Source organism: Ornithorhynchus anatinus, chromosome 12, assembly GCF_004115215.2.
Source record: "Ornithorhynchus anatinus isolate Pmale09 chromosome 12, mOrnAna1.pri.v4, whole genome shotgun sequence".
Lineage (NCBI taxonomy): Eukaryota > Metazoa > Chordata > Mammalia > Monotremata > Ornithorhynchidae > Ornithorhynchus > Ornithorhynchus anatinus.
In genome coordinates this window covers 6,694,642-6,721,403 of record NC_041739.1, presented here as the reverse complement: position 1 = coordinate 6,721,403, position 26,762 = coordinate 6,694,642, and the positions used below count along the sequence as shown (strand labels likewise).

Sequence of the window (26,762 nt, the reverse complement as noted above, 5' to 3'; positions counted from 1 at the left end):
AGTACAGTGCTCTGCACAGGGTAAGTGCTCAATAAATATGACTGACGGACTGACTGACATGCTGCATAGGAAACTCCAAAAGGATTACAAGATCCCTTTGACTTTTCCACGGGTCCTGAAATACATTCTGAGTTGGAATTCTACTGAAGGACCTTGTGGACTACATGCTTTCTTGCAGTCATTTGCTGACAGGAAATCAATAAACCAGCACTTAGAAGAGTGCTTGGCACATAGGAAGTGTTTAACTAATACCATCATTATTCTTATTATTAATTAAATAAGCAGTGGAACCCCAAAATAATTTCAACAGTCCTTGATCTTGTTCCTTTTCCCTGTCCTTATTACCGATCTCATCCTCAGTTAAGCAATAAATGAGACCCCAAGTGTCAAGATTTGGCTGCTTTCTTTTTGTCTAACTGGGGAGGCAAATTCAGTCTTTGGGTTTAGTTTCTGCAGTGTATCTGGGGAAGCAACATGGCCTAGTGGAAAGAGCCTGGGCTTGGGAGTCACAGGATCTAGGTTTTGATCCCAGCTCTGACAACCTTGGGCATATCACTTTACTTCTCTGTGATTTTGTTTTTTTCATTTATAAAATGGTGATTAAACACTTTTTTCCTTAGATTGAGTCTCATATGCAGCAAAGATTATGTCTGATGTAATTCTCTTGTGTCTACTCAGAGCTTAGTACCATACTTTACACTTAGTGCTTAAAAACTACTAAAATTATTATTATTATTATTTTCATTCTCACTCCACACCTGGACATTTCCTGTTCTCAACCCATGAGCCGCAGAGCATCTTAGATGAAAGAGAAGGATTCAGAATGAATGTGGAATCCTTGAATACATTTTTTTCCTAATGAATCAAGATGTGTTTTGACATGAGTTTATTTTTTCTTGTCAGAACGCGTTGTACTGGGGCTAGCTCTCTGATGTGCACCAGCTTTAAAGGAAGGGAAATGTTCATCTCTGTTTTGAGATGTTTAATTTGGCCAAAATGTGTCATGGCTGCTTTTGGGTCGTTAGAGAAAAGATGAGTAGTTGTTTCCCACTGAAGGTTGTTTACAAAATCATCTCGCCCTTTCAGAGGGGTCGGAAAAGCCTGACTTTAAAAGGGGAGGAGGTTGATGTAGAACATTTGGAGGAGGGTTTCTTCAGGATGGATTATTTTTTGTGAAAATAGCAAATAATGCCAATGGCTTGTTTTGTCCTTAAAGGCGAGAGGGGGTGTGTTTCCCCACCAGACACTGTCTGTTTACAGAAATAATGCTGTCTGCTTTTCATGTATGACCACAAGCCAAGCCTCTACTTGAAGTTGAAATAAGTGGATTTACCGTGTCTGAGAAACGGTAAAACTTCTCCAAGGCAAAAGCTTCAGTCTGTGGGAAGGTAAAGTGAACCAACATGGTTTGAGAACATCAGAGGCAGATCATGTACAATTCAGTGTAGTTGCATAATTTCTTTCCATCTCATACAGTCATCACAACATTCTCAGGTATGAACATAGTAATCAATTGGTCGATTGATGCTCTATCTGGAGCAGTTACTCTGTACAGAGCGCTGTACTAAGTGCCTGGGAGAATATAATAAGACAGAGTTCGTAGACAACAGCTAGGCCGTAAACTTGCTGTGGGCAGGGAATGTTTCTGGTTATTGTTATATTGTACTTTCCCAAGCACTAATTACCATGCTCTGCACATAGCAAGTGCTCAATGAATATGATCGAATGAATAGAAATAATTCCTGCCCACGAGGAGCTGTACAGTCTAGAGGGAGAATGAGATTTTGTCAAGCTCCTTGAAGGCAGGGCTCAAATCTACAGCATATCAAACTCTATTGCATGGCACTCTCCCCCAATCACTTAATACAGTGCTTTTCGCACTATAAGTACTCAATCAACACCCCTGATTGAAATTGAAAATCCTTTTTTTTTTTTTTACTTCATCAAAATTGCTGGCATTCTACTTCCTTCAACCATGGTTAGTTATAACTCCACACAAGAATAACCCACACAATTTACCCAACATATTTCTTCCAACAAGCACCAGTCTCACCTTGGACATTATTGTCCAGTCTTGCCGGTGTTTCTGTGTGGATCCGGGTCAGCTTGTATCATAATCACCCTCAAACATGAGGAAGAGGGGTCAAAGGGCACTCACCTCAGTTTACTCCTCTAAGTAGCTACTAAGTGAAAGGAGCAGAAATCTTTTTTTCTTTGGAGGGGGGCTGGCAAGATTTCATTTTGTGCGCTCTGTTCAGGGGTGAGCAAAGGCCAGGGGGAGAGAGAGAAGAGGGAGGAAGGAAAAGATGTAAAGTCACTGGAACTGTAAATCGGACACTCTCTTTGGAAGTCTGAAACTGGCTGGGATTGGAGGTGCAGGATTCCTGCAACAACCTCTTTCTCCTAGGCCACCAACTAGGCCAATAGGCCACCGTCACCAACCCCGAGTTTATGTCAAATATCTCACTTCCCTATTTAGGAAGGCAGAATGGAAGAGTCTGAGCAATTTGCAGGATGGGTGGTGGTGAACCGAGTTAGATGGGACCCTTATGCTGCAAGATGGGAAGTCAAACCAGCCCGAAAACATCAAATGATGAGCAGAGAGTTACAAAGTGTGCACTCTTTTGGGGCTATCCCTGGTGGTAAGAGCCAGTGAAGTCTACAGATGGCATAAGAGCTACAGTGACACTCTCCGTCTACAGAGCCTTAACGAGGGCGCATCTCCTCCAACAGGCCTTTCCTGACTAAGCCGTGCTTTCCTCTTTTCTCACTGCTTTCTGCGTCACTCTGATCTGCTCCCTTTATTCACCCTGCGCCCTCCAGCCCCACGGCACTTACATACATATATCTGTAATTTATTTATATATATTAATATCTGTCTCCCATTCTAGACGTTGCGGGCAGAGAATGTGTCCGTTTATTGGTATATTGTACTCTCCCAAGTGCTCAGTACGGTGCTCTGCACACAGTGAGTGCTCAATAAATATGACTGAATGAAGGAATGGAAGATTCCAATCTTGGCCACACCTACTTCATCAGATTATACTGCAGCTTTCCAATATTTTACAGAACGCTTAGTACAGTGCTCTGCCCAGAATTAGTGCTTAATGAGTATTAGCCCTACTCGATGTGAATGCACTGACCTTCCTGATTCTCCTGATACATTCTCTAGCCTTTTCTGGAGGGAATGTGACCAAATGAATTACACAAGACCCTCTTCTAAGGCTCACTGTCTAGACCAAGGGATAATCTGAGCCAGATAAGGAAAGGAGAGGAGGAATATGAACAGTGAGAATGGAGGGAGAAAGCTTGGATCTGAGAAAATCAGAGGGATAGACAGGAAGAGGATTAACTGTTCTTTGAACGGTTTCAGGGTTTCATCTGATACGAGGGAGAACGAGAAGAAAGTGAAAGAGAAACGCTTTCCCTCTTCATATTCATTAATTCATTTAATCGTATTTTTTGAGTGCTTACTGTGGGCAGAGCACTGTACTAAGCGCTTGGAAAGTACAATTCAGCAATAAAGAGAGACGATCCCTGCCCATACCAGGCTTACAGTCTAGAAGGGGAGAGACAGAAATCAAAACAAGTAAACAGGCATCAATATGAATAAATAGAATTATAGATATATACACATCAAAACAGACAATTATTCTCCTCACCCTCACAGCCTTATTGAAGGGACATCTCCTCCAAGAGGCCTTCCCTGGCTAAGCTCTCATTTCCTTTTCTCCCACTCTCTTCTGAGTCACCCCGATTTGCTCCCTTTATTCACAGCCCCCGCCACCCCACAGCACTTATGCACATAACCTTAATTTGTTTATTGATATTAATGTCCATCACCCCCTCTAGACCGTAAGGCTGTAAGACCGTAATATGGCCGTGATATTTTTACACTGTATTTTCCCAAGTGCTTAACACAGTGCTCTGCACACAGCAAGTGGTCAATAAATATGATTCATTTATAGGAGAGAAAAGAGGAATGATGAATCAGAAGAGAGAGAAGAAGGGAGAAAGGGAAAGAGAAAGTGAGGTGCTGTGGTATATTTTCTCCTTTCACAATTTTTTTTTCAGTACTGCAGCCATAATACAGCCATTTTGGATACATGGAATACTGGTGTTGAGTACTCAGTACAGTGCTCCGCACATAGTAAGCGCTTAGTATATGCCACTAGCTGCTCATATTGCTTTCTCCTTAAAATGGTGAGCACAACCCTGCCCAGGCCTCTGCCCTTGAGGTAAATTAAGTCACTAGCAGAATCTGGGATAAGGATCTGAGAGACAAGTACTTTTAAGATGCAAGTTATAAAGCTTTCCTTCGCTCACCATGTGATGTATTGTTACATTTAGGACCTTTAAAACCATTTTGGAAAAAGGATTTCAAGAGATTCCTCTTGTTCTCTATCCAACTTAGATGACAAGGAATGTCCGATTGGTAAACTTTAACTGAAGAAGAAAATGGAAACTTCTTCTAGATGCTGTGCGCTACTGTACTATCCTCCCAAGAACTTATCTCAGTGCTCTGTATGGAGTAAGTGCTAAAGAAACACCCCTGAATGATGGATTAATGAATCAACTCAGTTCTCCCTCAGAGAGCTAAGGTCAATGAAAGAGATAGAGTGAGAGAAAGAGAGGAGGAAGGAAGGAAGCGAGGGAGAAAGGAAAAAAAATGTTGGTATTTGTTAAGCGCTTACTATGTGCACAGCACTGTTCTAAGTGCTGATACAGGGCAATCAGGTTGTCCCACGTGAGGCTCACAGTTAATCCCAATTTTACAGATGAGGTAACTGAGGCACAGAGAAGTGAAGTGACTTGCCCACAGTCACACAGCTGACAAGTGGCAGAGCTGGCATTCGAACCCATGACCTCTGACTCTCAAGCCCGGGCTCTTTCCACTAAGCCACGCTGCTTCTCTAAGAGGAAAAGAGGAGGAAAAAGAGATAGGGAAGGAGGGAGGGAAGGATAGAAAGAAGAAGGGGAGAGAGGAGGGGGAGATATGGAGAAAGGAAGAAAAGAAGAGCAGGAGAGAGGGGGATAAAGGAAGAAAGAGGGAAAGGAGAGAAAGAGAGAGAGGAGGAGAGAGGGATAAAGGAAGAAAGAGGGAAAGAAGGAGAGAAAGAGAGAGAGGAGGAGAGAGGGATAAAGGAAGAAAGAGGGAAAGAAGGAGAGAAAGAGAGAGAGAGGGAGAGATAGGGAAGATGAGAGAAGGGAGAGAGAAAGGGAGGAAGAGAGGAAGAGAGCAGGAGGGAGAAAAGGGAAGGAGAGAGGGAGGAAAAAAGAGAGAAGGAGGGGAGAGAGAAAGGGATAGAGTAGAGTTGGGGTGGCAGGAGTCTCCTCCTCCTGTCTTTCTTGAGAAAGGGGGATCCAGAAGCAATTCCATAATGCACCAGGTGGGGAGAAAATAAAACCAACTTGGTGGTGTCCTCCCACATTAGCAGGGCTCACCAAAATTTTCTCCTTACCCCTGAGGAGGTGGTTTCATCTAGACACCCACCCTGAACCTCTCCATTCGCCTGGCAGAACTGTTCCTAGGGAAACACCTCCACACCAGTGGGGACAGATTTCCATTTTGATGAAGGCCTCTTGATGTAGGAGGGAAAGACTCTAGAATTTTTACATTTCTTTCTTGCCATCACTGTAATGAATAAACAATCTTTAAAGTGAGTAGAGCCCGAAAGCCCATTAAAAACCCCACAACTTTTATCATCTGATGGATTTGGGTCAGATCTCACCCCAAGGGTTTCCCTTGGACGGCGTAGAAGTTTTAAAATGTGTAAAGTAATGGATTTTACTAATTTGTGTATAAGGAAATTCATCAGAGAGTAATCCGATAAAGCTTTCATCACTTTCAGATCGCTAGAACACAGCTGTCCGTGACCCTGTTAGCTGGAGATTATAGAGACAAAATGAAATATATCATCTATCCCCTGACATGGCTTTATTCCCTTTCATGAAGTACGTTCTGGTTCACGAACTAAAGCAGATTTGTTTTCCTGTGAGAATGAATACGTCGCTCGGCTGTTAGTCCTCAGACAGCCTACCTTGCCCTTCTTTCGCTTCCTACGGAATCTCAGGAGTTCCTTGTGTTGCCGTGAAACAAAATTCACAGCGGCGTACTCCAGAAGTGCTGAAAACACAAAGACGAGGCACACTGCCATCCAGATGTCAATCGCTTTGACGTAGGACACCTATGGACGGAAGAACAAGTGTCTCGGTGATCTGAGTTATTCCTAGCGGGGAGAGGGGGAAAAGAAACCAGTTTGTTCCCCGCTGAATTCTGACTCATGAAAGGCAGTTTTGAACTCATGAGAAAGAAGCATGTGCAGACTTTAAAAATTGATCATCATCGTCATCATTAGCATCAATAACTTTCCTTGACAGCCTAATGAGGCAATTGGGAGAGTACCAAAGAGTTGAAGAGTTCATCGCACGGTCCAGCCCAAAAGACAAAAAGGGTCAGTGTTCTTGTGTGCACAGTGTTTCTAGGACGGCAAATCCTCTATCAGCCTTTCAGCCACAAACACACCCATAGGTGAATTGCAACATCATTGTTTTCTTCAAATACAAAGGACAATAATATATAGTCTACTTATTTCCCTTTTCGATGAGAGAATGGTTCCCCATATTTTTTTTCAATATACTTGGGTGTTTCATTTTATTTCTCATGCTTAGGAAATTTAACCTCAACTCCCAGCAAGTTACGAGAAAGAAAGGTTGAGTGGGTCTGTTTTCGGGCACTTCGCTTAGACCTAAGCAGAGGTCCCCACAAAAGTGAAATCTTCCTAAAAAAGAGCATTTAAGTGAGAGTACACTAAAGAACTCATTGACAAGGCAGGGGGTTTGACATAATCATTCATTCAATAGTATTTACTGAGCACTTACTGTGTGCAGAGCACTGTTTCAGACACAAGAATAGAATACCAAGTTTGGGTGAAGGAACCTATTTTTCTGGCGGTGTTTAAATGTAGGACTCTCTTTTTTTGTTGGAAGAGAAGCAGTGCAGCTTAGTGGAAAGAGCCCAGGCTTGGGAGTCAGAGGTCGTGGGTTCTAAACACACCTCTGCCACATGTCTGCTGTTAGACCTTGGGCAAGTCACTTAACTTCACTGTGCCTCAGTTACCTCATCTGTAAAAATGGGGATTAAAAAATGTGAGCCCCATGTGGGACAATCTGATTACCCTGTATCAACCCCAACGCTTATAACAGTGCTCAGCACACAGTGAGTGCTTAACAAATTCCACAATAAAAAAAATGTTGTAGGTGGATTTGTATCCAGGCGGAAAGTTCTACGGGTCCCAGAATGTCTGGGGGGGCCCCAAATTCCCCTGCGGCTCTCATGGTTCCACCAACGGTGACGTTGCTCTCCACTGGGTTTTAGTGTGGCCACGGGAGGTGCATCAACTATTGATGTCCTCAAGGAACTTCCAGTCCTTGAGCAGCAGCAGTCCTTGAGAGAAGCAGCGTGGCTCAGTGGAAAGAGCATGGTCTTGGGAGTCAGAGGTCATGAGTTTGAATCCCAGCTCTGCCACTTGTCAGCTGTGTGACTGTGGGCAAGTCACTTAACTTCTCTGGGCCTCAGTTACCTCATCTGTAAAATGGGGATTAAGATTGTGAGCCCCATGTGGGACAACCTGATTCCCCCGTGTCTCCCCCAGCGCTTAGAACAGTGCTCTGCACATAGTAAGCGCTTAACAAATACCAACATTATTATTATTATTCCAGTCTCATCGAGGAGACAAATAGATGCAGATGGCCAAACACACATTGGATAAGTTGAATGATATTTATTGGGCACCTACTGTGTGAAACACTAGGCACTTGGAAGAGCCTCCCACTGAGTATTAAGCTTCCTGTGGGAGGGATAGTCTCCACAACTTTCTTTGTACACTCCCACATGCTTCACACAGTGCTCTCCATACAGTAAACTCTTTCATTCATTCATTCAATCGTATTTACTGAGCGCTTACTTTGTGCAGAGCACTGTACTAAGCCCTTGGAAAGTACAATTCGGCTACAGATAGAGACGATCCCTACCCAACAACGGGCTCACAGTCTAGAAGGGGGAGTCGGATGACAAAATAAAACAAGTACACCGGCATCAGGAGCATCAAAATCGGTCAAGAGAAGTAACTCTTCAATTAATACCACTGATTGAACGATTAGTACAAGAGATTTAAAGGATTTTACAATCCAGAGTAATAGCAGAGATCAATCAATCGTTTGTATTTATTCCATGCTGTGTGAAGAGCACAGTACTGCAAAAGATAAAAGCAAAACCACATAAATAAAGGAATAATAAATAAATGGCTATGCTCACATATGCTGAAGTAGCTGTTTATGAGGAGCAGTGTGGCCTAGTGGAAAGAGCATGGGGCTGGGAGTCGGAGGATCTCGGTTCTAATCCTAGCTCTGCCTACTTGTCCTTCTGTGTGACCTAGGGCAAGCCACTTAATAATTTTGGTATTTGTAAAGCGCTTACTAGGTGTTAGGCACTCTGCTTAAATAATAATAATAATAATAATAATGTTGGTATTTGTTAAGCACTTATTATGTGCACAGAACTGTTCTAAGCGCTGGGGTAGATACAGGGTAATCAGATTGTCCCACACGAGGCTCACAGTCTTCATCTCCATTTTACAGATGAGGGAACTGAGGCACAGAGAAGTGAAGTGACTTGCCCCCAGTCACACAACTGACAAGTGGCAGAGCCGGGGTTTGAACGTATGACCTCTGACTCCCAAGCCCGGGCTCTTTCCACTGAGCCACGCTGCTTCTCATAAGTGCTGGGATGGACACAGGTAAATCGGGTTGGACACAGTCCCTGTTCCACATGGGTCTCAGAGTCTCAATCCTCATTTTACAGATGGCAGACCTGAGCCACAGAGAAGTGAGGTCACCTGCCCGAGGTCACACAGCAGACAAGTGGCGGTCTGGGAATAGAACCCACGACTTTCTGACTTCCAGGCCTGTGCTTTACCCACAGGCCACGCTGCTTCTCATAAACAGCCACCTCGGCATATATGAGCATATCCATTTATTTAACTTCTCTGTGCCTGTTACCTCGTTTGGTAAATGGGGATTAAATCCTCCCTCCTACTCAGACTGTGAGCTCCATGCAGGACAAAGACTGTGTCCAACTTGATTAGCTTGAACCTGCCCCAGTGCTTAGTAGAGTGCTTGGCCCATAGTAAGCATTTAACACGAGGGGTAGGGTGGCCAAGTAGATAGATCCCGGGCCTAAGAGTCAGAAGGACCTGGATTCCAGCCTCAGCTCCACCACCTGTCTGCTGCGTGACCTAGGGCAAGTCATTCAACTTCTCTGTGCCTCAGTTCCCTCATCTATAAAATGGGGATTATGTCTGTGAGCCCCACCTGGGAAATGGCCTATGTCCAACCTGATTACCTTGCATCTACCCCAGAGCTCAGAACAGTACCTGGTACATAGTAAGCGCTTAACGAATACCATAAAAAGTACCGTGATTACCATTATATCCTGAATTTAATTAAAAGAGGTCTCTTGGGAGACAATGCTTCTTCAGAGGATTTGGAAGACAGGATGGGGTTTGACTGAAATGAGTGAGGCTGGCATTTCATGCAGGGGGAAAGGTGAGTGATTTGTCAGGAAAGGTGGGAATCAGACCGAGGCAGGAGATGAAGGAGGGAGGAATGAAGAATGCAAGCTGGCGGGTAGGGTAAGGATGCTGAAGGCCACGTGGGCTGGCTTCAGATGACAGCAGGGACGTCGGCAGTGCGGAGGAGACGAGGGCTTGTTTTCCTACCTTGGGGAGGGAGGCCCGTGAGCCTGAACTTTGCGTGGTCATGGTCAACACCGTTGTTATTCCCAAGGCCACCCGGGCGGGAGCGGCATCCATGTTGATCCAAAATGAGACCCAAGACAGAATGACAATCAGGAGACTGGGAATATACATCTGGATCAGATAGTATCCCATCTGCCGTTCCAGGTGAAATCGAACTTCTATGCAGGTAAATTTTCCTGGTTTTGATTGGAAAAAGAAGAAAAAAAGATGGCCTTTTGTGAAAAGAAAATTTCTAAAATCAGCAAAGAGCTTTCTCTTGGACCATAAGGGAGATTATCAATCAATCAATCAATTACATTTATTGAACGCTCACAGTGTTCTTGGAAGAGGACATTACAAGAGCGTTGGTGAGCCGATCCCTGCCCCACAAGGAGCTTACGGTCTAGAGAGAGCACTTTTTTCCAAGAGTACCATGGAGCAGTGTGGCCTGCTGGATAGAACATGGGCCTGAGAGTTGGAAAGACCTGGGTTTTAATCCCAGTTCTGCCACTTATCTGCTGGGTGACCTTGGGCAAATCACCTCACCTCTCTAGGCCTCAATTCCCTCCTCTGTAAAATGGGAATGAAAACTGTGAGCCCCTTGTGAGACCTGAACTGTTTCTAAATGGACTACTCTGGCTTAGTGGAAAGAGCAAGGGCTTGGGATCCAGAGGATGCGGGTTCTAATCCCGGCTCTGCCACTTGCCTGCTCTGTGACTTTGGGCAAGCCACTTAACTTCTCTGTGCCTCACTTACCTCATCTGTCAAATGGGGATTAAGACTGTGAGCCCCACATGGGACAACCTTCATTCAATTCAATAGTATTTATTGAGCGCTTACTATGTGCAGAGCACAGAGCACAACCTGATTACCTTGTATCTATCCCAATGCTTGGAACAGTGCTTGGCACATAGTAAGTGCTTAACAAATTCCATAATTATTAATCCACCCCAGTGCTTAGTAGAGTGCCTGGCATATAGTCGGCCCTTAACAAATATCGTAAAGAAATAATCCTCCGGTGCGTGTACATTTCTTATGTTATTTTGCGCTCCCAACTTCACTGGGAGGTAAGCAAAGGGAGGCAACATCATGTTTATATGTGAGGAAACTGAGGCCCAGGAAGGTTTACCGTCTCGTCCTAAATTGCACTACAGGGGAATGGCAGAGGTAACAGGCACAGGGATGGTAAATAAATGGATATGTTCATATCCGCTGAGGTGGCTGTTTATGAGGAGTGTGACCTAGTTCTCATTTTACAAATGAGAAAACCTAGGCTCAGAGAAGTTAAGTGACTTGCCCAAGGTCAAAATCAGCTTGATTCTTCCAGGGTCCAAGTTTAATCTGCTGGATTTGGTGAGGCGGTTTGGAAGGAGCATTAGGTTCTGCAGATCCCTAAGGGAATGGGTAGTATATAGCAAGTACGTATGCACGTTGGATGTCACACTAGAGTAAATGGTCCCATGGAGATCTCAAAGGGTTAATTTTTTTTAGTTGCGAATCTGCATGACTTACTGGATAGAGCATGGTCCTGGGAGTCAGAAGGACCTGGGTTCTAATCCCTGTTCTGCCATTCAGCTGCTGTGTGACCTTGGAAGAGTCCCTTAACTGCTCTGTGCTTCAGTTCCCCCATCCGTAAAATGGGGATTAAGACTGCGAGCCCCATTTTGGGCAGGGACTGTGTCCAACCTGTGTGTAGACCAGCGCTTAGCACACAAGTAGGCACTTAACAAGTACTATACGTGGGCCCTGGGATAATTGGATTCACTGTGGGCCCGCTCTTGATGAGGTCTGATCCATCATCATCACCATCATCATCGATATTTATTGAGCAATTACTCTGTGCAGAACTCTGAACTAAGCACTCGGGAGAGTACACTATAACAGAGTTTGTAGGCATATTCCCTGCCCACAGTGAATTTACAGTGTAGAGGGGGAGACAGACATTGAAATAAATGAATATATTATAATCTCCGGTTTATTTATAAATTCAGTAGTGCTGCGGGGCCGAGGGTGGGGCAAAGATCAAATGCCCAAAGGTCACAGACCCAAGTGACCTGTATAGGATTCCATTTCTCTAGTGGAAAGAGCCTGGGCTTGGGAGTCGGAGGTCGGGGGTTTTAATTCCGGCTCTGCCACTTGTCTACTGTGTGACTCTGAGGGAGTCACTTAGCTTCTCTGTGCCTCAGTTACCTCATCTGTAAAATGGGGATGAAAATGTGGGACAGCCTGATTACCTTGTGTCTACCCCAGCGCTTAGAACGGTGCCTGGCACATAGTAAGTACTTAACTAATACCAACGTTATTATTATTATTCTCCTTCTCAACCCACCCGAAGAGTTAGGGCAATCAAAGAAAAAGATAGGTAAGGAATAGAGAAGAAACTCTTTGAGGGCAGGATTGAGTCTACTTGCTCTAAGTCTCTTAGTGCTCGTTTAGCTCGTCTCTAGACTGTAAGCTCATTGTGTGCAGGGAATGTGGCCGTTATACTGTTACTCTCCCAAGCACTTAGTACAGTGTTCCGCACACAGTAAGTACTCAATAAAGGTGATCGACCGACTGACTACTCTTCCAAGTCCTTAGTAAAAAAATGGGGATTAAGACTGTGAACCCCACGTGGGACAACCTGATTCCCCTGTGTCTACCCCAGCGCTTAGAACAGTGCTCGGCACATAGTAAGCGCTTAACAAATACCAACATTATTATTATTAGTAGTAGTAAAGCGTTCTGCATACGTAATCTCTCAATACATACTACTGACTGAATTGGAATCTGTGACCAAACAAGTGTAAAAGGGAACCATCTATAACTCCTACATTTATTTATTCTCCTTGGTTCTTAGTACAGTGAACACAGTGGAGGCTCAATCGTCCTATGCTTTGATTACAAGACAAAATGAGTTAGTGGAAGAACACGGAACAGGAAAGAAAGAATATTGACCATTGGATTCTTCCTCGAGTTTCGGGAACTCCGTTTAATATTGCAATAAAATGATATTGGTTTCAGAACTAAGGGGTTGAGATCAAAGAGGCAATCCCACTCGTGTCAGTAATATTTGGAAACTAGTTCTCTAAGATCAAGTGGTTTTGTCAGGAAAAAGTATCATTTTTTTTCACTTGGTGGGAAAACCCCCCAAAATTTGCTGCAGAGCAGTGATGAAATGATGATTACTTTTTTTTTCTTTTTGACCAAGGTAAATGGCTAGCTCTGTGCTTATTTTGGGTAGTGTCCAGGGAAAACTTTTGGCTTGGCCAGAGTTTCACTGGGCAGGAAAGACTAATATTTACTAAGGCAATGGATAGTGAATCCATTTTGAATTCTTTACTTCAATAAGAGGAAGGCCTTTGATCTCTAGTAGATTTCAGCTCTACCAAGGGAGAGGTGAATTAATTTATTAACTGATTTATTCTAATGCCTCTCTCCTTTAATCTGCAAGCTCCTTGTGGGCAAGAGATGTGTCTACCAACTCTGTTGTATCGCACTCTCCTGAGTGGTTAGTATGGTGCTCTGCACACAGTAAGTGCTCAATAAATGTCACTGATTGATGGATATTCAGTATTAGGCCAATCTTAGATGTGGGGTAGGAGCAGATAACGAGGGAAGAAAATCTTACAACCATTAGATTGCAAGTTCCCTGAGGGAGGACGATATGTCTTTTCTCCCCATTGTACTTTGACAAGTACACTGCTTACTGAAGATAGGAGAAAGAAGAGAATGGAAAGATAAAAATACTTAACCCCCCCCCCCCAGTAAATTGATCTATACCTAACTCCTTAGGGTGGCTGTGAGTCTCTAAGTGCTGAGGTGATAGATGGAGGAAAAGCCCATAGGGAAGAAAAGTTGGTTAGGGAAAGCTTCCTGGAAGAGGTGGGAATGCAGGAGGACTTTGAAGGTGGGGAGAATTGTGGTCGGCGGGTTTCAAGGGGGAGGGAGATCTGGGCCGGTGGGCAGGAGGAAAGGAAAGTGCAAGTGGAGAGTGAATTCAACATCTCAAGCCACAGGGGTCATGACTACCAACTCTCTTGTACTGTAATCAATCAGTGGTATTTATGGAACACATTGTGTGGAGAGGACTATACTAAGCCCTTGTGAGACTACAGTACAATAGATTTGCCAGACAAAGTCCTTGCTGACAAGGAGCTTGCAGTCTATAGCGGGAGAAGGACATTAGAATAAATTACCGATAAGGGAAATAATAAAATGCAGCAGAAGCATCCCCTACCTGTATTGTAATGCTTGGTGCAGTAACGCAAATCCTTTTCTTCTTTCAAAAGGAACTGCGGTAACGTGAGTCCGTCTGCTACTTGGACTGGAGCTTCTTCTTGCCACTCAAAGATGAGATCGTTCATCGTGTAGCCAACTGGGCAAAAAACAATCACACAGACCCCATCTATTAAAACACCACTCATCCCGTTACACCAAACACACACACAAACTAGATTTAAAAATATGAGTAGATAAGTAGGTTAGAGCATGCCTGATCTGCAACTGATGCTGCCTCTCTCAAATCTAGGCTGGAAGGTATTCAGATTTAACACTTCTTAGACTAGGAAAAGTATTTTGATTTCCAATGTAACCTACTCACGTTCTTGAAAAATTGAGTTCTTAATTAACCGACCGAATTGTTTGTCTGCCAGCACTGAGCCCCATTCGTTATCTGCAGTTCTGAAGATCTGAAGCAATCCTGGCTCCAATTAGAATATAGATTTTTCTCCTGCAAAAAGGTGGATTGGTCCATCTTCTTTATGACCGCAATTCTACACATACCCAGCTGCTCTCCTTGTCCCCTTGCCCCCCCACCCCAACAAAAAAAGGAGCCAGTCAGCCAGTCATATTTATTGAGCACTTACCATTTGCAGAGCACTATACTAAGTGCATGGGACAATACAATATAATGGATGCATTCCTTGCCCATAATGAGCTTACAATGAAAAGCCTGACCGGCATAAGCTTGGTTTTTCAAGGAGACCTTTAAGCTGACGGGAAAAACTTGTTTGGGCAGGGAATATGTGTTTATTGTTGCACTGTACTGTCCCTAGAGTTTAGTATAATGCTCTGCTCACAGTATGTACTCAGTAAATATGATTGACTGACTGAGGAGAGAAACCCATCTGCTGTGGGGCATTTTATTATTATTTGGTCCAGATGTTCCATAATGATGGTGTTTAGTAAACACGGGCACTGTACTAAGTGCTGGGATGGCTCAGATCAGATACAGTCCTTGTTCCACATGGGACTCACAGTCTAAGAAGATGGGAGAACTGCTATTTTCTTCTCATTTTACAGTTGAGGAAATTAGGGTAGAGTCAAGTTAAGTTCATTCATTCATTCATTCATTCATTCATTCATTCAAGTGGTGGAGCTGGGACTAGCATTTGATTGCCATAATCCCTTGCCCTGTGACCTAACCCCTAAATTACGTTACCTCCCTTTTATTGTTTGACATTAGTTCTGAGTCTCATTCACAGCAGAACGTTGGAAGATGTTTATTATGGTGCAAAACCCAGTTAGGCATATCAACAATGGCATATAAGGACTATCATTTTAAGTGACTTCAATGTGTATTTTGAATCGACAGTTCTTCATTTTAATGGTATTTGTTAAGGACGTATTATGTGCCAGGAACTGTACTAGGCACTGGGTTAGACACAAGATGATCAGGTTGGACAAAGTCCCTCACCCACAGAAGTCTCACAGTTTTAATCCCCATTTATTAATGAGGTAACTGAGGCATTAGGAATTAAGTGACTTGCCCAACTTCACAGAGCAGAGGAGTGGCGGACCTAGGATTAGAACCCAGGTCCTTTGATTCCCAGGCTCGTGTTCTTTCCACTGTGCCACGCCGCTTCTCTTGTCTATCCAAACAAGTTAATTGCTTTATATTTAATTAGAAAGAAGTGAAGCTTTCAAGCACAAGTCCTGATTTTAAATAAGGGCCCAGTGGCTGATGCTGTGATGTCTTTGTGATAGGAAGGATCCCAAACAGCTTCATTAATTTGGCATGTTCGACTTTTAGAGTCAGACTCCATGTTCTGTCATAGGTGCTCCAGAATATAACTAGCCTTGAAATCCATCCTTTAGAGAAGCGGCATGGCGTGGATAAGGCAATGGCCTGGGAGTCAGAAGGACCAGGGTTCTAATCTAATCTCTGCCACTTGTCTTCTGTGTTATCTGCTGTTTGATCTTGGGCAAGTCACTGAACCTCTCTGTGACTCAGTTACCTCACCTGGAAAATGGGGATTGACACTGGGAGCCCCCTGTGGGATATGGACTATGTCCGACCTGATTAGTTTATATCTACCCCAGTGCTTAGCCAGTGCCCGCCACACAGTAAGTGCTTAACAAGTACCATAGTAATTATCTGTAAAATGGGGATTAACACTGAGAACCCCATGTGGGACATGGTCTGTGTCCAATCTGATTAGCTTGTAATTACCCCAGTACTTAGTAAGGGCTTGGCACATAGAAAGAACTTAACAAATAGAATAACAAAAAAAAAGGAAGGCAGAGATATGGATCATTTATGACTTTCAATGCCCGAGGGGTCTCCCCATCATATGACATGGCCGTAGATGTTTTCCTCCTTGACTTTTCCTTGGGTCCTTCTATGAGCTGGGTTTCAGTGTTGCTATGGTTACAGCAGAGCATCTATTAGTGGTTTGGGCAATGTGCTTTCCCAACATTCAGTAGTATATATAGTAGCATTTATTGAGCACTTACTATGTGCAGAGCACTGTACTAAGTGCTTGGACTGTACATGGGCACTTCACAACGCACTCAGCCCAGTCCAAGTGTTCAGCTCAAGCACTTATAAACAGTCATCCCCCTTCGCTCTATTTCATTTTTATATTTCAATTTTTTATGGGATTTGTTAAGTGTTCACCATGTGCTTGCAATGCCCTAAGCAAGGGGGAAGATACAAGCTAAATAAGCTGGACACCACTTATATCCCACATGGGGCTCACGGTCTCAATCCCCATTTAAAAGTTAAAAGATTTGCCCGAGGTCACACAGCAGCCAAGTGGCAGAGCCGCCATTAGACCCCCAGGTCCTTCTGGATCCCAGGCCTATGCTCTAGTTTGCAGTCCCTTCACAGGGGTGGGTTTCAGTGGGGTCGCATTCACTCAAATCAATAAATTGTACCAGTGGAGCACTCTCTGCGTGTTGAGCACTCTGCTAAGTGCTTGGGAGAGTACAGTACAACCAAGTTGGGAGACAGGTTACCTGCCCTTAAGGAGCTTACAGTCTGGAGAGAGAAAGACATTAAAATAAATGTGAGAGACAGCAGGTCAATCACAGCTCTGGGAGAGAGAGGACCTGCGTTCTAACCCTGCCTCTGCTAATTATCTGCTGTGTGACCTTGGGAAAGTCATTAACTTCTCTGTGCCTAGGTTACTTCAGCTGTGTGACTGTGGGCAAGTCACTTCACTTCTCTGTGCCTCAGTTACCTCATCTGTAAAATGGGGATTAACTGTGAGCCTCACGTGGGACAACCTGATTACCCTGTATCTACCTCAGCGCTTAGAACAGTGCTCTGCACATCGTAAGCGCTTAACAAATGCCAACATTATTATTACTTCATCTGTAAAATGTGAGACCCATGTGAGACATGGACTGCGGGGACCTGATTAACCTGTATCTGTCCCTGTGTTTAGTACAGTGCCTAGCCCATAGTACATGTTTAGCAAATACCACAAAAAATTTCAATTATATATCTACACACATATACGTAAGAGCCCTGGGGCTGAGGGTGGGGTGAATATCGAGTGCTTTAAGGGTTCAGATCAAAATGCAGTGGCCAACAAACCATTTCAGATGTTCTCTAATGACCTGGGTGAGCAATTCTGGCTGGAAAATTCTCTTCAGCATAAGTACTCTGCACAGAGTAAGTGCTCAATAAATAGTATTCCTTGACTGAAAGAACTCCGTCGCTTTCAGGAAGCATGCTGCCGAGAGTCCAGTTTCACTGCCAAATGAAAAGCCGTCTTCTCCCCTAAACAGTTCTCTGATCTCTTCTAGATGTGGCTTTTAGCCCCTCACAAGAAAACCACAGGAGTGTAGCTGACATTAAATTAAGGACACAGCACATTCAGAAGAAATTCAGCTGGGATAAGGAAGATTATCATTGAAGCATGAAGACCCTTGCCAGAAGAAATAACCCTTGACTAAGATTCACTGAACTGACAAGAAACAACTGTTGTGTCAAAATGCATTAAACTAAATCTAATTCATTTGCTTGTAATCCCTATTTTTAATTTTTATCATCTAATCGGATGGGTAACTTATTAGACGGGATTAGGTTTGATGTGCAGCGCTGGGGAGCGAGTACTCTTTTCACCCGCTTTTTTATTAAAACAGATGGATATTAAAGGGGTGCCAAACAAAAATGGAAGATGATGATCAGAAATTGCTTTTGCTGACAGAAGCATTTTTAGGGTCCAGCTCATGAGCAGATATTTATTCCTTCCACAGCGAAAAGCCCCCGATTTCTTAAATGTCCCAAAAAGCTGCCCATCTTTCTCCCTCATTGACCTAAATCAAATCAAACCAATGCAATCTAATCAGACTTCTAAAGTGGGAAAACAATTTCCGTGAGCTTGGAATCTCTTCCCAGACCCTGACGAGTTCTGAACAAAGTAGGCACTCCATAAAAATGGCATGAAATCACTAAGAAAGCGGAGGAAGGAGGAAAAAGCCATGTGTAGCTTAATACCGAGAGAATAAGGCCTTTAGAACAAAGATACCACTAGGGAAGGAGCAAACTGTAATATCTGCGGTTTTTGGTAAGTGCTTGCTATCAAGCACTTGTGGTGAGTACCAGGTAATCAAGTTGGATAGAGTCTCCATCCCACAGAACGCTTACAATCTATGTGAGGAGGGAGAATCCATTTTACAAGTGAAGAAACTGAGGCACAGAGAAGTTAAGTGACATATCCAGGGACATCCGTCAGTCAAGTGAGAAGCAACATGGCCTAGTTGACAGAACATGAGCCTGGGACTCACAAGAACCTGCCTTCTAATCCCGGCTCTATGACTTGTCTGCTGCATGACCTTGGGCAAGCCACTTCACATCTCAATTACTTTATCTGTAAAATGGGGATTAAGACTATGGGCCCCATGTGGTACATGGACTGTGTCCAACTTTGATGACGTACCTCAGGGCTTAGTACAGGGCCTGACACAGAGTAAGTGCTTAAAAATGCCACTGAAAAAACCAAAAAAACCAAAACAAATAGCAGAGCTGGAATTAGAATCCTGGTCTCCTGAGTCCCAGGCCTGTGCACATTCACTAGGCCGGGGTGTTTTGCTATCCTGACCAATCAATCAATAATATTTATTGAGAACTTTCTGTATGCAGAGCAGTGTACTAAATCCTTGGCAACTGGGTTGCCCCAGAGAATCCTCTCTAGACTGTAAGCTTATTGTGGGCGGGGAATATGTAAGACTGTACATGAATATGTACAAGAATACATGTAGAAGAATATGTAAGACCGATTAGACCATGCGCCCGTCAAACGGCAGGGACCGTCTCTATCTGTTGCCGACTCGTTCATTCCAAGCGCTTAGTACGGTGCTCTGCACATAGTAAGCGCTCAATAAATACTATTGAATGAATGAATGAATATGTCTGTTTATTGTTCTGTTGAACTCTCCCAAGCGCTCAGCGCAGTGTTCTGCACACAGTAAGCACTCAATAAATACGAATAACTGACTGATTCTGTCATCACCATGATAACCAAACTTCCTCCTGCTCTGCCCTTAGTGGTAAATGATAAGAGCCAGCAACCACCTCTTCAACCACAATAACCGGAACCGCCATCTACTATCTTTTTGTTAAGGTATGTTTCAGGCATTGTACTATGCTCTGGGGCAGATACAAGTTAATCGGGTCGGACAGAGTCACTGTCTCATAGGGAGCTCGCAGGCCCATTTTACAGATGAGGTAACCGAGGCTCAGAGAAGTTAAGTGACTTGCTCAAGGTCACACAATGGACAAGTGGTGGAGCTGGGATTAAAACCCAAGTCCTTCTTCCCCTTGTGCCCATGCTCTAGGCTAAGAATGCTGCTTAAATACTTCAGTGGGATTTGAATGGTATAGAGCGTAGGTCTTGGAGACAGAATCCCAACTCATCTGACTAGTCTAGTCTGATCCTGGCTTTACCGCTTGTCTGTTGTGTGACCTTGGGCAGGTCATTTCACTTCTCTATGCCTCAGTTCCCTCACCTGTAAAATGGGAATTCAGCCTCTAAGCCCCATATGGGGCATGGACTTTGCCCAACACGATTAGCTTGTCTCCACCCCACCACTTAGTACAGTGCCTGTCATATAATAGGCACTTAACAAATACCACACACACACACACACACACACACACACACACATTTGAAAAGAAGCAGTGGGTCTATTTGATAGAACACGGACCTGGGAGTCCGAATGACTTGGATTCCAATCCCTCCTCTGTCACTTGCCTGCTGTGTGACCTCGAGGAATTCGCTTCACTTCTCTGGGCTTCTATTCCCTCATCTGCAAAAGGGGGATTCCACACCTGTTCGCTCTCCCACTTAGACTGTGAGCCCCATATGGAACCTGATTATCTTGCATCTACCCCAGCACCTAGTACAGTATTTGGTACATAGTAAGTGCTTAACAAATACTACAAATATTCTTAGATAATGGAGGTTTAACTAGTACCAAAATTATTATCTCCTGTGTTACGCTCCCTGGATTCTTTCCAATTCCGGTACCCAACCAGCTGCTTGGAGGAGAAAGGATTAGCTCTTGCAGGTTCTCTCTTTTCATTTCTCAGCACCATCCTCATACCTGTAACCAAAGCACTACTTGTCTTTTCGTTCTGCTTAACTATGATCACAAGAGATAGCAACTTGCCCTTGATATTAAAAGTATCGCCTCTGGTCCTTCCAAAATGTAACATCTGGGAAAGTGGTGAGACAGATGAAAGGATCAAATATCGTAAACTGGGGAAAGGACAATATAAGGAAAAACAACACCTAGGAGATTTAGAATTACATATTTAGCAAAATAATCTGGCAGCAAATTAGAAAAAAAAATGGAAGTGATAGTTTGGGAATAAACGTGATTCCGTAGGAAGGTATCATCTTGCCGCTATATGCTCAAGATGTACTAGAAAAAAAGGGGAAATTATTGATAATTTCAGAGAAAATAAGACTAAAAAATATGGCTCACCCAGGGAAGCAGCCTAGCCTAAATGGAAAGACGAGGGGCCTGGGAATCAGGAGACCTGGGTTCTAAACCCAGCTTTGTCACTTGCACGCTGTGTGACCCTAAAGAAGTCACTTCATTTCTCTACGCCTCAATTTCCTTACCTAAAAAAGTGGAATGAAATACCCATTTTGTAATGACATCTGTTGAGCGCTTACTATGTGGCAGGCACTGTACTAAATGCTGGGGTAGATATAAGCTAATCAGGTTGGACACAGCCCACGTCCCACGTGGAGCTCACAGTTTTAATCCTCATTTTACAGATGAGGTAACTGAGGCACAGAGAAGTGAAGTGACTCATTCAAAGTTCCAGAGAGGCAGAGCTGGCACAAGGGTCCAGGTCCCCTGATTCCCAGGCGCCTGCTTTTTCCACTCGGCCACCCATGCTTTTTTAGCCAGGCCATGCTGCTTCCCCTCCCAATCAATTTGTGAGCCCCATGTGTCACAGAACCTTTGTCCAACCTGATCACCTGCGTCCAACCTGGTCACCTGTGTCCCACCTGATCTACCCCAGCGCTTAAGAGAGTATTTGACCTATAAGTCTTCAATACCACAAAGACCGAGTTGGGTTCCTCCTTTTCTCTCCTCATGCTTTCTCTCCTTAACTTTGTCGAGTATACGATATTGATGTCCCCGGATTATTGATGTACCCATATGTAATTTTAAAATGGTTGTAATTAGAGACTGGCTACTTATTTCACACCATTCTACAAAGCCAAGAAACTGACCCATTTTGTGGGAGAAAATTGGCAGGTAATTGTAGAAAAATGATAATGATATCAGGCAAAGATTCTTATTTGATAGTGACAGGGGTAAGGTTGAGGCCTTAAGATTTCTGACCCCATATTCTATGATCAGGCTATATGATTGGCTGCAGGAAAAAATACCTAACAAAATATCAAGAAAGGCTTTTTCAAATACTCTTAGGTCTAGGGAGAGTGACTTAAATCAAGTCTGAATAGTAATTGGAAAAGAAAAAAAGGAAAACTCACTGCTTTATAAAATGTATTTCTTTACACCCTGGATTTTATAACAGCAGGCTAACACACCCAAGGATTTTACTTACATTTCAACGACATATGCTTTTCCCAGTACTTTGCACCCTGAGGATCCTAATGGCATTTGCTAAACGTTGGGGTGGGTACAAGCAAATTGGTTTGGACACAGGTCCTGTCCCACTTGGGGCTCTGTCTCAATCCCCATTTTACAGATGAGGTGACGGAGGCCCAGAGAAGTGAAGTCAGTTGCCCAAGGTCACACTGCAGGCAAGTGGCGGAGCCAAGATTAAAACCAATGACCTTCTGACTCCCAGGCCCTTGCTCTATCTGCTAATTAATACTATTACTTCTATTATTATCATTACTACTGTTAATAATGTAATAATAATGTTGGTATTTGTTAAGCGCTTACTATGTGCCGAGCACTGTTCTAAGCGCTGGGATAGACAGAGGGGAATCAGCTTGTCCCACGTGGGGCTCACAGTCTTAATCCCCATTTTACAGATGAGGGAACTGAGGCACAGAGAAGTTAAGTGACTTGCCCACAGTCACACAGCTGACAAGTGGCAGAGCTGGGATTCGAACTCATGAGCCCTGACTCCAAAGCCCATGCAAAGCCCATACTGTTAAAGGAACACTGGTGTGCATGCCCCCCCGCCCCCTCACACAAAAGAGATATACAGGCCCACTTAAAACTTGCTCAGACATCTCTGATGTGCATATAAAGCTCTTTAAGAAAAATCTAAAGGGATGGATCTCTGAACGATCTGAGATAATCACCAATTAGAGCTGACCTCTGACCCAAACTGGACACCCTCCAATTAGGGACCCATTCATTTGGGCCCAATAAATTGTCCGAATGCAATGGATTGAGTGATTGGACAAGCTTGCAATGCTCTCTCTCTACCAATCAAACACTCAGATGCCAAGTTTCTTGAACTATGCCCAGAGGCAGGACAGGTATTACGTGACTCTGGGAATGGTAACCTAGACTGAGGGTATAATGCCCTCCGCCGATGTTTATGTTGGCTTTGTCCTGGTCATATTCGGGTCACGAGCCAACATTTCTGCACCTGAGCAATTGGTTTAAAAAAAATGAAAAAAAATCAGCTTCTCCAGCGCAGATGTAGTCGTATTTGTCTTGGACGTCATCAATTTCCCTTTGTGAATGGACTGATTGAGCAAGACATCTGTTCACGTCTTGGTTTGTTGACTGGAACAAGATCATCCTCTATGCTATGAAGAAGGTGAAACATTGCACTGCTTTGAGTACCATAAGAACTACCGTTTTCCCAAAGGGAAATCTAAGCTTGGTTTAAGCATAAAGAATGAGAAACCCGCCTTTAACCTGTCACTTGGTACTAAATATGCAGCATCTCAAAGATATTATCCTAAGCAGACCTCATGTTTTGGTAAACTGGAAAAATAAAAAAGGTTTTTAAACTGATTACATCCAGATTGCCAATGAAATAAAAATTCATTTTTTGACTTTCTGAAAGCCAGAAAATTACCCACCTCTGTAACATAAGTTCCAGATTTTTATCTCACTCATTCCAACTGCCCATTTCTAAAATACTTGCCCCAAACTCCCACAAAAGTACAAAGAATAAAAGATAATAATGAACAAAAAAGAACCTGTTTTGAGATCCTGTCAGAGGATCTCTAAAACATCTGGATGATTGTCATCAGTCCCAGCATGGCCATACATTCACCCTCACTTGTAATCCAGGCTGTGAATCTAACTCTGCCCCTGCAGTTATGGTATTTTTTATGGTATTTGGTAAGTGCTCTACGAAGCATTAGGGTAGATACAAAATGATCAGGTTGGACAGGGTCCATGTCCTACCAGGGGCTCCAAGTCACAGATGAGGTACCTGGAGCATAGAGAAGTGCATAGAGATTTGCCCATGGTCACACTATGAACTAGTGGAGGAGTCGGGATTAGAACCCAGGTCTTCTGACTCCCAGGCCCGTGCTCTTTCCACTAGGGCACCCTCCTTGTCTTATTTGGTTATAACTTGCTTCACAGTCAACAAGAGACAAATGAAGTTGGACATTCTCCCCCAAAATACTTCTCAGGGATGTGAATTCATCTCTGTTCAAGAATTTTAAGGATGCTACAAACGAGAGCCAGCAGATTGATTTCTCTTATCCATTTAGAACTTTTAAATTTCTGTTGAATGCTCAACTGATGAAGTGGTCATCAACTGGATAATAATGGCCCACAAATTGGAAGCATCTGGGTGTCTGATAAGGCCTTTTTCCCTGTGAGTATAGATGCCACAGGGAGAGAGATTCAAATACAGATATAAAACCAATATTTATATGCAAGACCTCCCCACCATCAACTCATTTTTTTAATGGTATTCAATAAGTGCTGACTATGTGCCAGGTACTGTACTAAGCACTGGGGTTGTCACAAACTACTCAGGTTGGACACAGCTCATGTCCCACATGGGGCTCACAATCTCAATCCCCATTTAACAGATGAGGTAACTGAGGGACATAGAAGTGAAGTGACTTATCCAAGGTCACCCGGCTGACATTCGGCAGAGTCAGGATTAGAACCCAGGTCCTTCTGGCACCCAGGCTCATTCTGTATCCACTATGTCATGCTGCTTCTCATTTCACTCTCTTTCAATTCTGCCTTCAAGTTTTAGTGCCAAGAATAATGATAGCGTTGTCTTAATTATGACAATGTTCTCATTTGGCAGATTGTTCTATACCTTGGCTCAAACTCGCTGTGGGCAGGGAATATGTCTGCTTACCGTTACAGTGTTCTGCACATATATGACTGAAAGAATAAATGAATGAGATTCCTCCCTCCTCTCAAGCTCTTTCCACATATTTTTAGCCTTTGAACTACTCTGACCTGTACAGAGAGATTAAATATCTATAATAACATTAATAATAATAATAATTGTGGTGTCTGTTAAGCACTTACTCTGTGCCAAGCACTGTTATAAGAGCTGAGGTAGTTACAAGGTAATCAGGTTGGACACAGTCCATGTCCCTCATGGGGCTCACAATCTTGATCCTCATTTTACAGACGAGATAACTGAGGCACAGAGAAGTTAAGAGACTTGTCCAAGGTCACACAGCAGACATGTGACTGAGCCAGAATTAGAACCCACGACTTCTGACTCCCAGCCCCATGCTCTTTCCACTAGGCTATGCTGCTTCTGTATTTTAACAGTTGTTTGTTCTCTGCTTGGCCCTGGATGACTTTTTTATATTTGGAGTTTGTAAAAGAAGAATGACACGAAGATTCTTAGAGGAAGAATCAGAATCCAAAGACTGCAGTGGCCCAGATGATGAAAATGACATCTGTTTTTTGGGGTTTGGGGTTTAGCTGACCCCCCTCTCAGGGTCGTACCTGTACTCTATCAGTCTTGACTATGGGAGGGAGAGTCAAGCAGAGGCCTACCCATTCCATTTCTAGCTTGGCCAGTGGCTAGCGAGTGGCAGGCCATCTGCTACAAGTCAAAAACCAGCTTTGCCAGGCAGCAGTGGCATGAGAGAGAGTCGAGGGTTGAGACTAGGTTTTACTGCACGGAAGGAGGCAATGGTAACTCACTTTCGTATTTTTACCAAGAAAACTCTCCGGATCCACTACCAGAACAATTGCAGCTGAAGGTGGGGCCTTCGGGGAGAGACGTGTCCACGGCGTCGCTACGGGTCGGAGACGACTTGACAGCATATGACAAGGCAAGGTTTAGCTGGAGGAAGAACCAATGTCTTATCCCCACTTTACAAGTGAGGAAACTGAAGCGCCAAGCATTTAAGAGACATTTGTGTATTCAACTGAACAATTATTCTTCCGATTACTCTAGCTGTAAATATTTTTCTGTCCATCTCCTCCATTGGCAGGTAAGCAACTTGTGGAAAGCAAGTATGTCACGTCTACATGTTGTACTTTCCCAAGCTTTTGATAATAATAATGATAATAGTATTTGTTAAGCACTTACTACATTCCAAGCACAGTTCTAAGTGCTGGGGTAGGTAAAAGGTAATCAGTTTGTCCCATGTAGGGCTCCCAGTCTTAATCCCCGCTTTACAGATGAGGTAACTGAGGCACAGAGAAGTTAAGTGACTTGCCCAAAGTCACACAGCAGAGAAGTGGCAGAGTCGGGATTAGAACCCACGACCTCTGACTCCCAAGCCTGGGCTTTTTCCACTAAGCCATGCTGCTTCTCCATGTTGCTGTGTCCATCTGTGTTGTTTAATATGGACTAGATGCTTGGGAAATACAATAATATTTGTAGTGCTTATTGAACACCAATAATAATAATAATAATAATAATAATGTTAAGTGCTTACTATGTGCCAAACACTATTCTAAGCTCTGGGGCAGATACAAGGTAATCAGGTTGTCCCACGTGGGGCTCACAGTCTTCATCCCCATTTTACACATGAGGTAACTGAGCTGCAGAGAAATAAAGTGACTTGCCCAAGATCACACAGCTGACAAGTGGCAGAACATGATACCAGTGGATGCTCTATAAATACTGTGATTACTATCACACACTATTTTTATTATTGAAAGTGAAAATTTATTAAAAGGACTCAATCTCCCCACCCCCGCCACTCAACATAAGTCCTTCCTGTCTTTCTCGTTGGTTGGTAAGTTTATTGTATGTTTTCAGGGGGCCTCCAATTTTGAATGCTCATTACCTCTGCCCTTAGTAAGAGTGTGTTAGGCGATGAGATACACTGTCCAAATAGTATA

General features: G+C 43.6%; 1 protein-coding gene across 1 annotated transcript in view; it reads right to left on the bottom strand.

Annotated features, from left to right (window-relative positions):
• Positions 1 to 26,762, bottom strand: part of GLRA3 (glycine receptor alpha 3) — a gene marked incomplete at its 5' end in the record, with an annotated part of 71,009 nt that overhangs the window by 9,252 nt on the left and 34,995 nt on the right. Inside the window, 4 exons of the mRNA XM_029076379.2 lie at positions 1,334 to 1,378; positions 6,042 to 6,188; positions 9,780 to 9,994; positions 14,017 to 14,154. Coding sequence (XP_028932212.2) covers positions 1,334 to 1,378; positions 6,042 to 6,188; positions 9,780 to 9,994; positions 14,017 to 14,154 — 545 coding nt within the window. The remainder of the gene's footprint in view (positions 1 to 1,333; positions 1,379 to 6,041; positions 6,189 to 9,779; positions 9,995 to 14,016; positions 14,155 to 26,762) is intronic.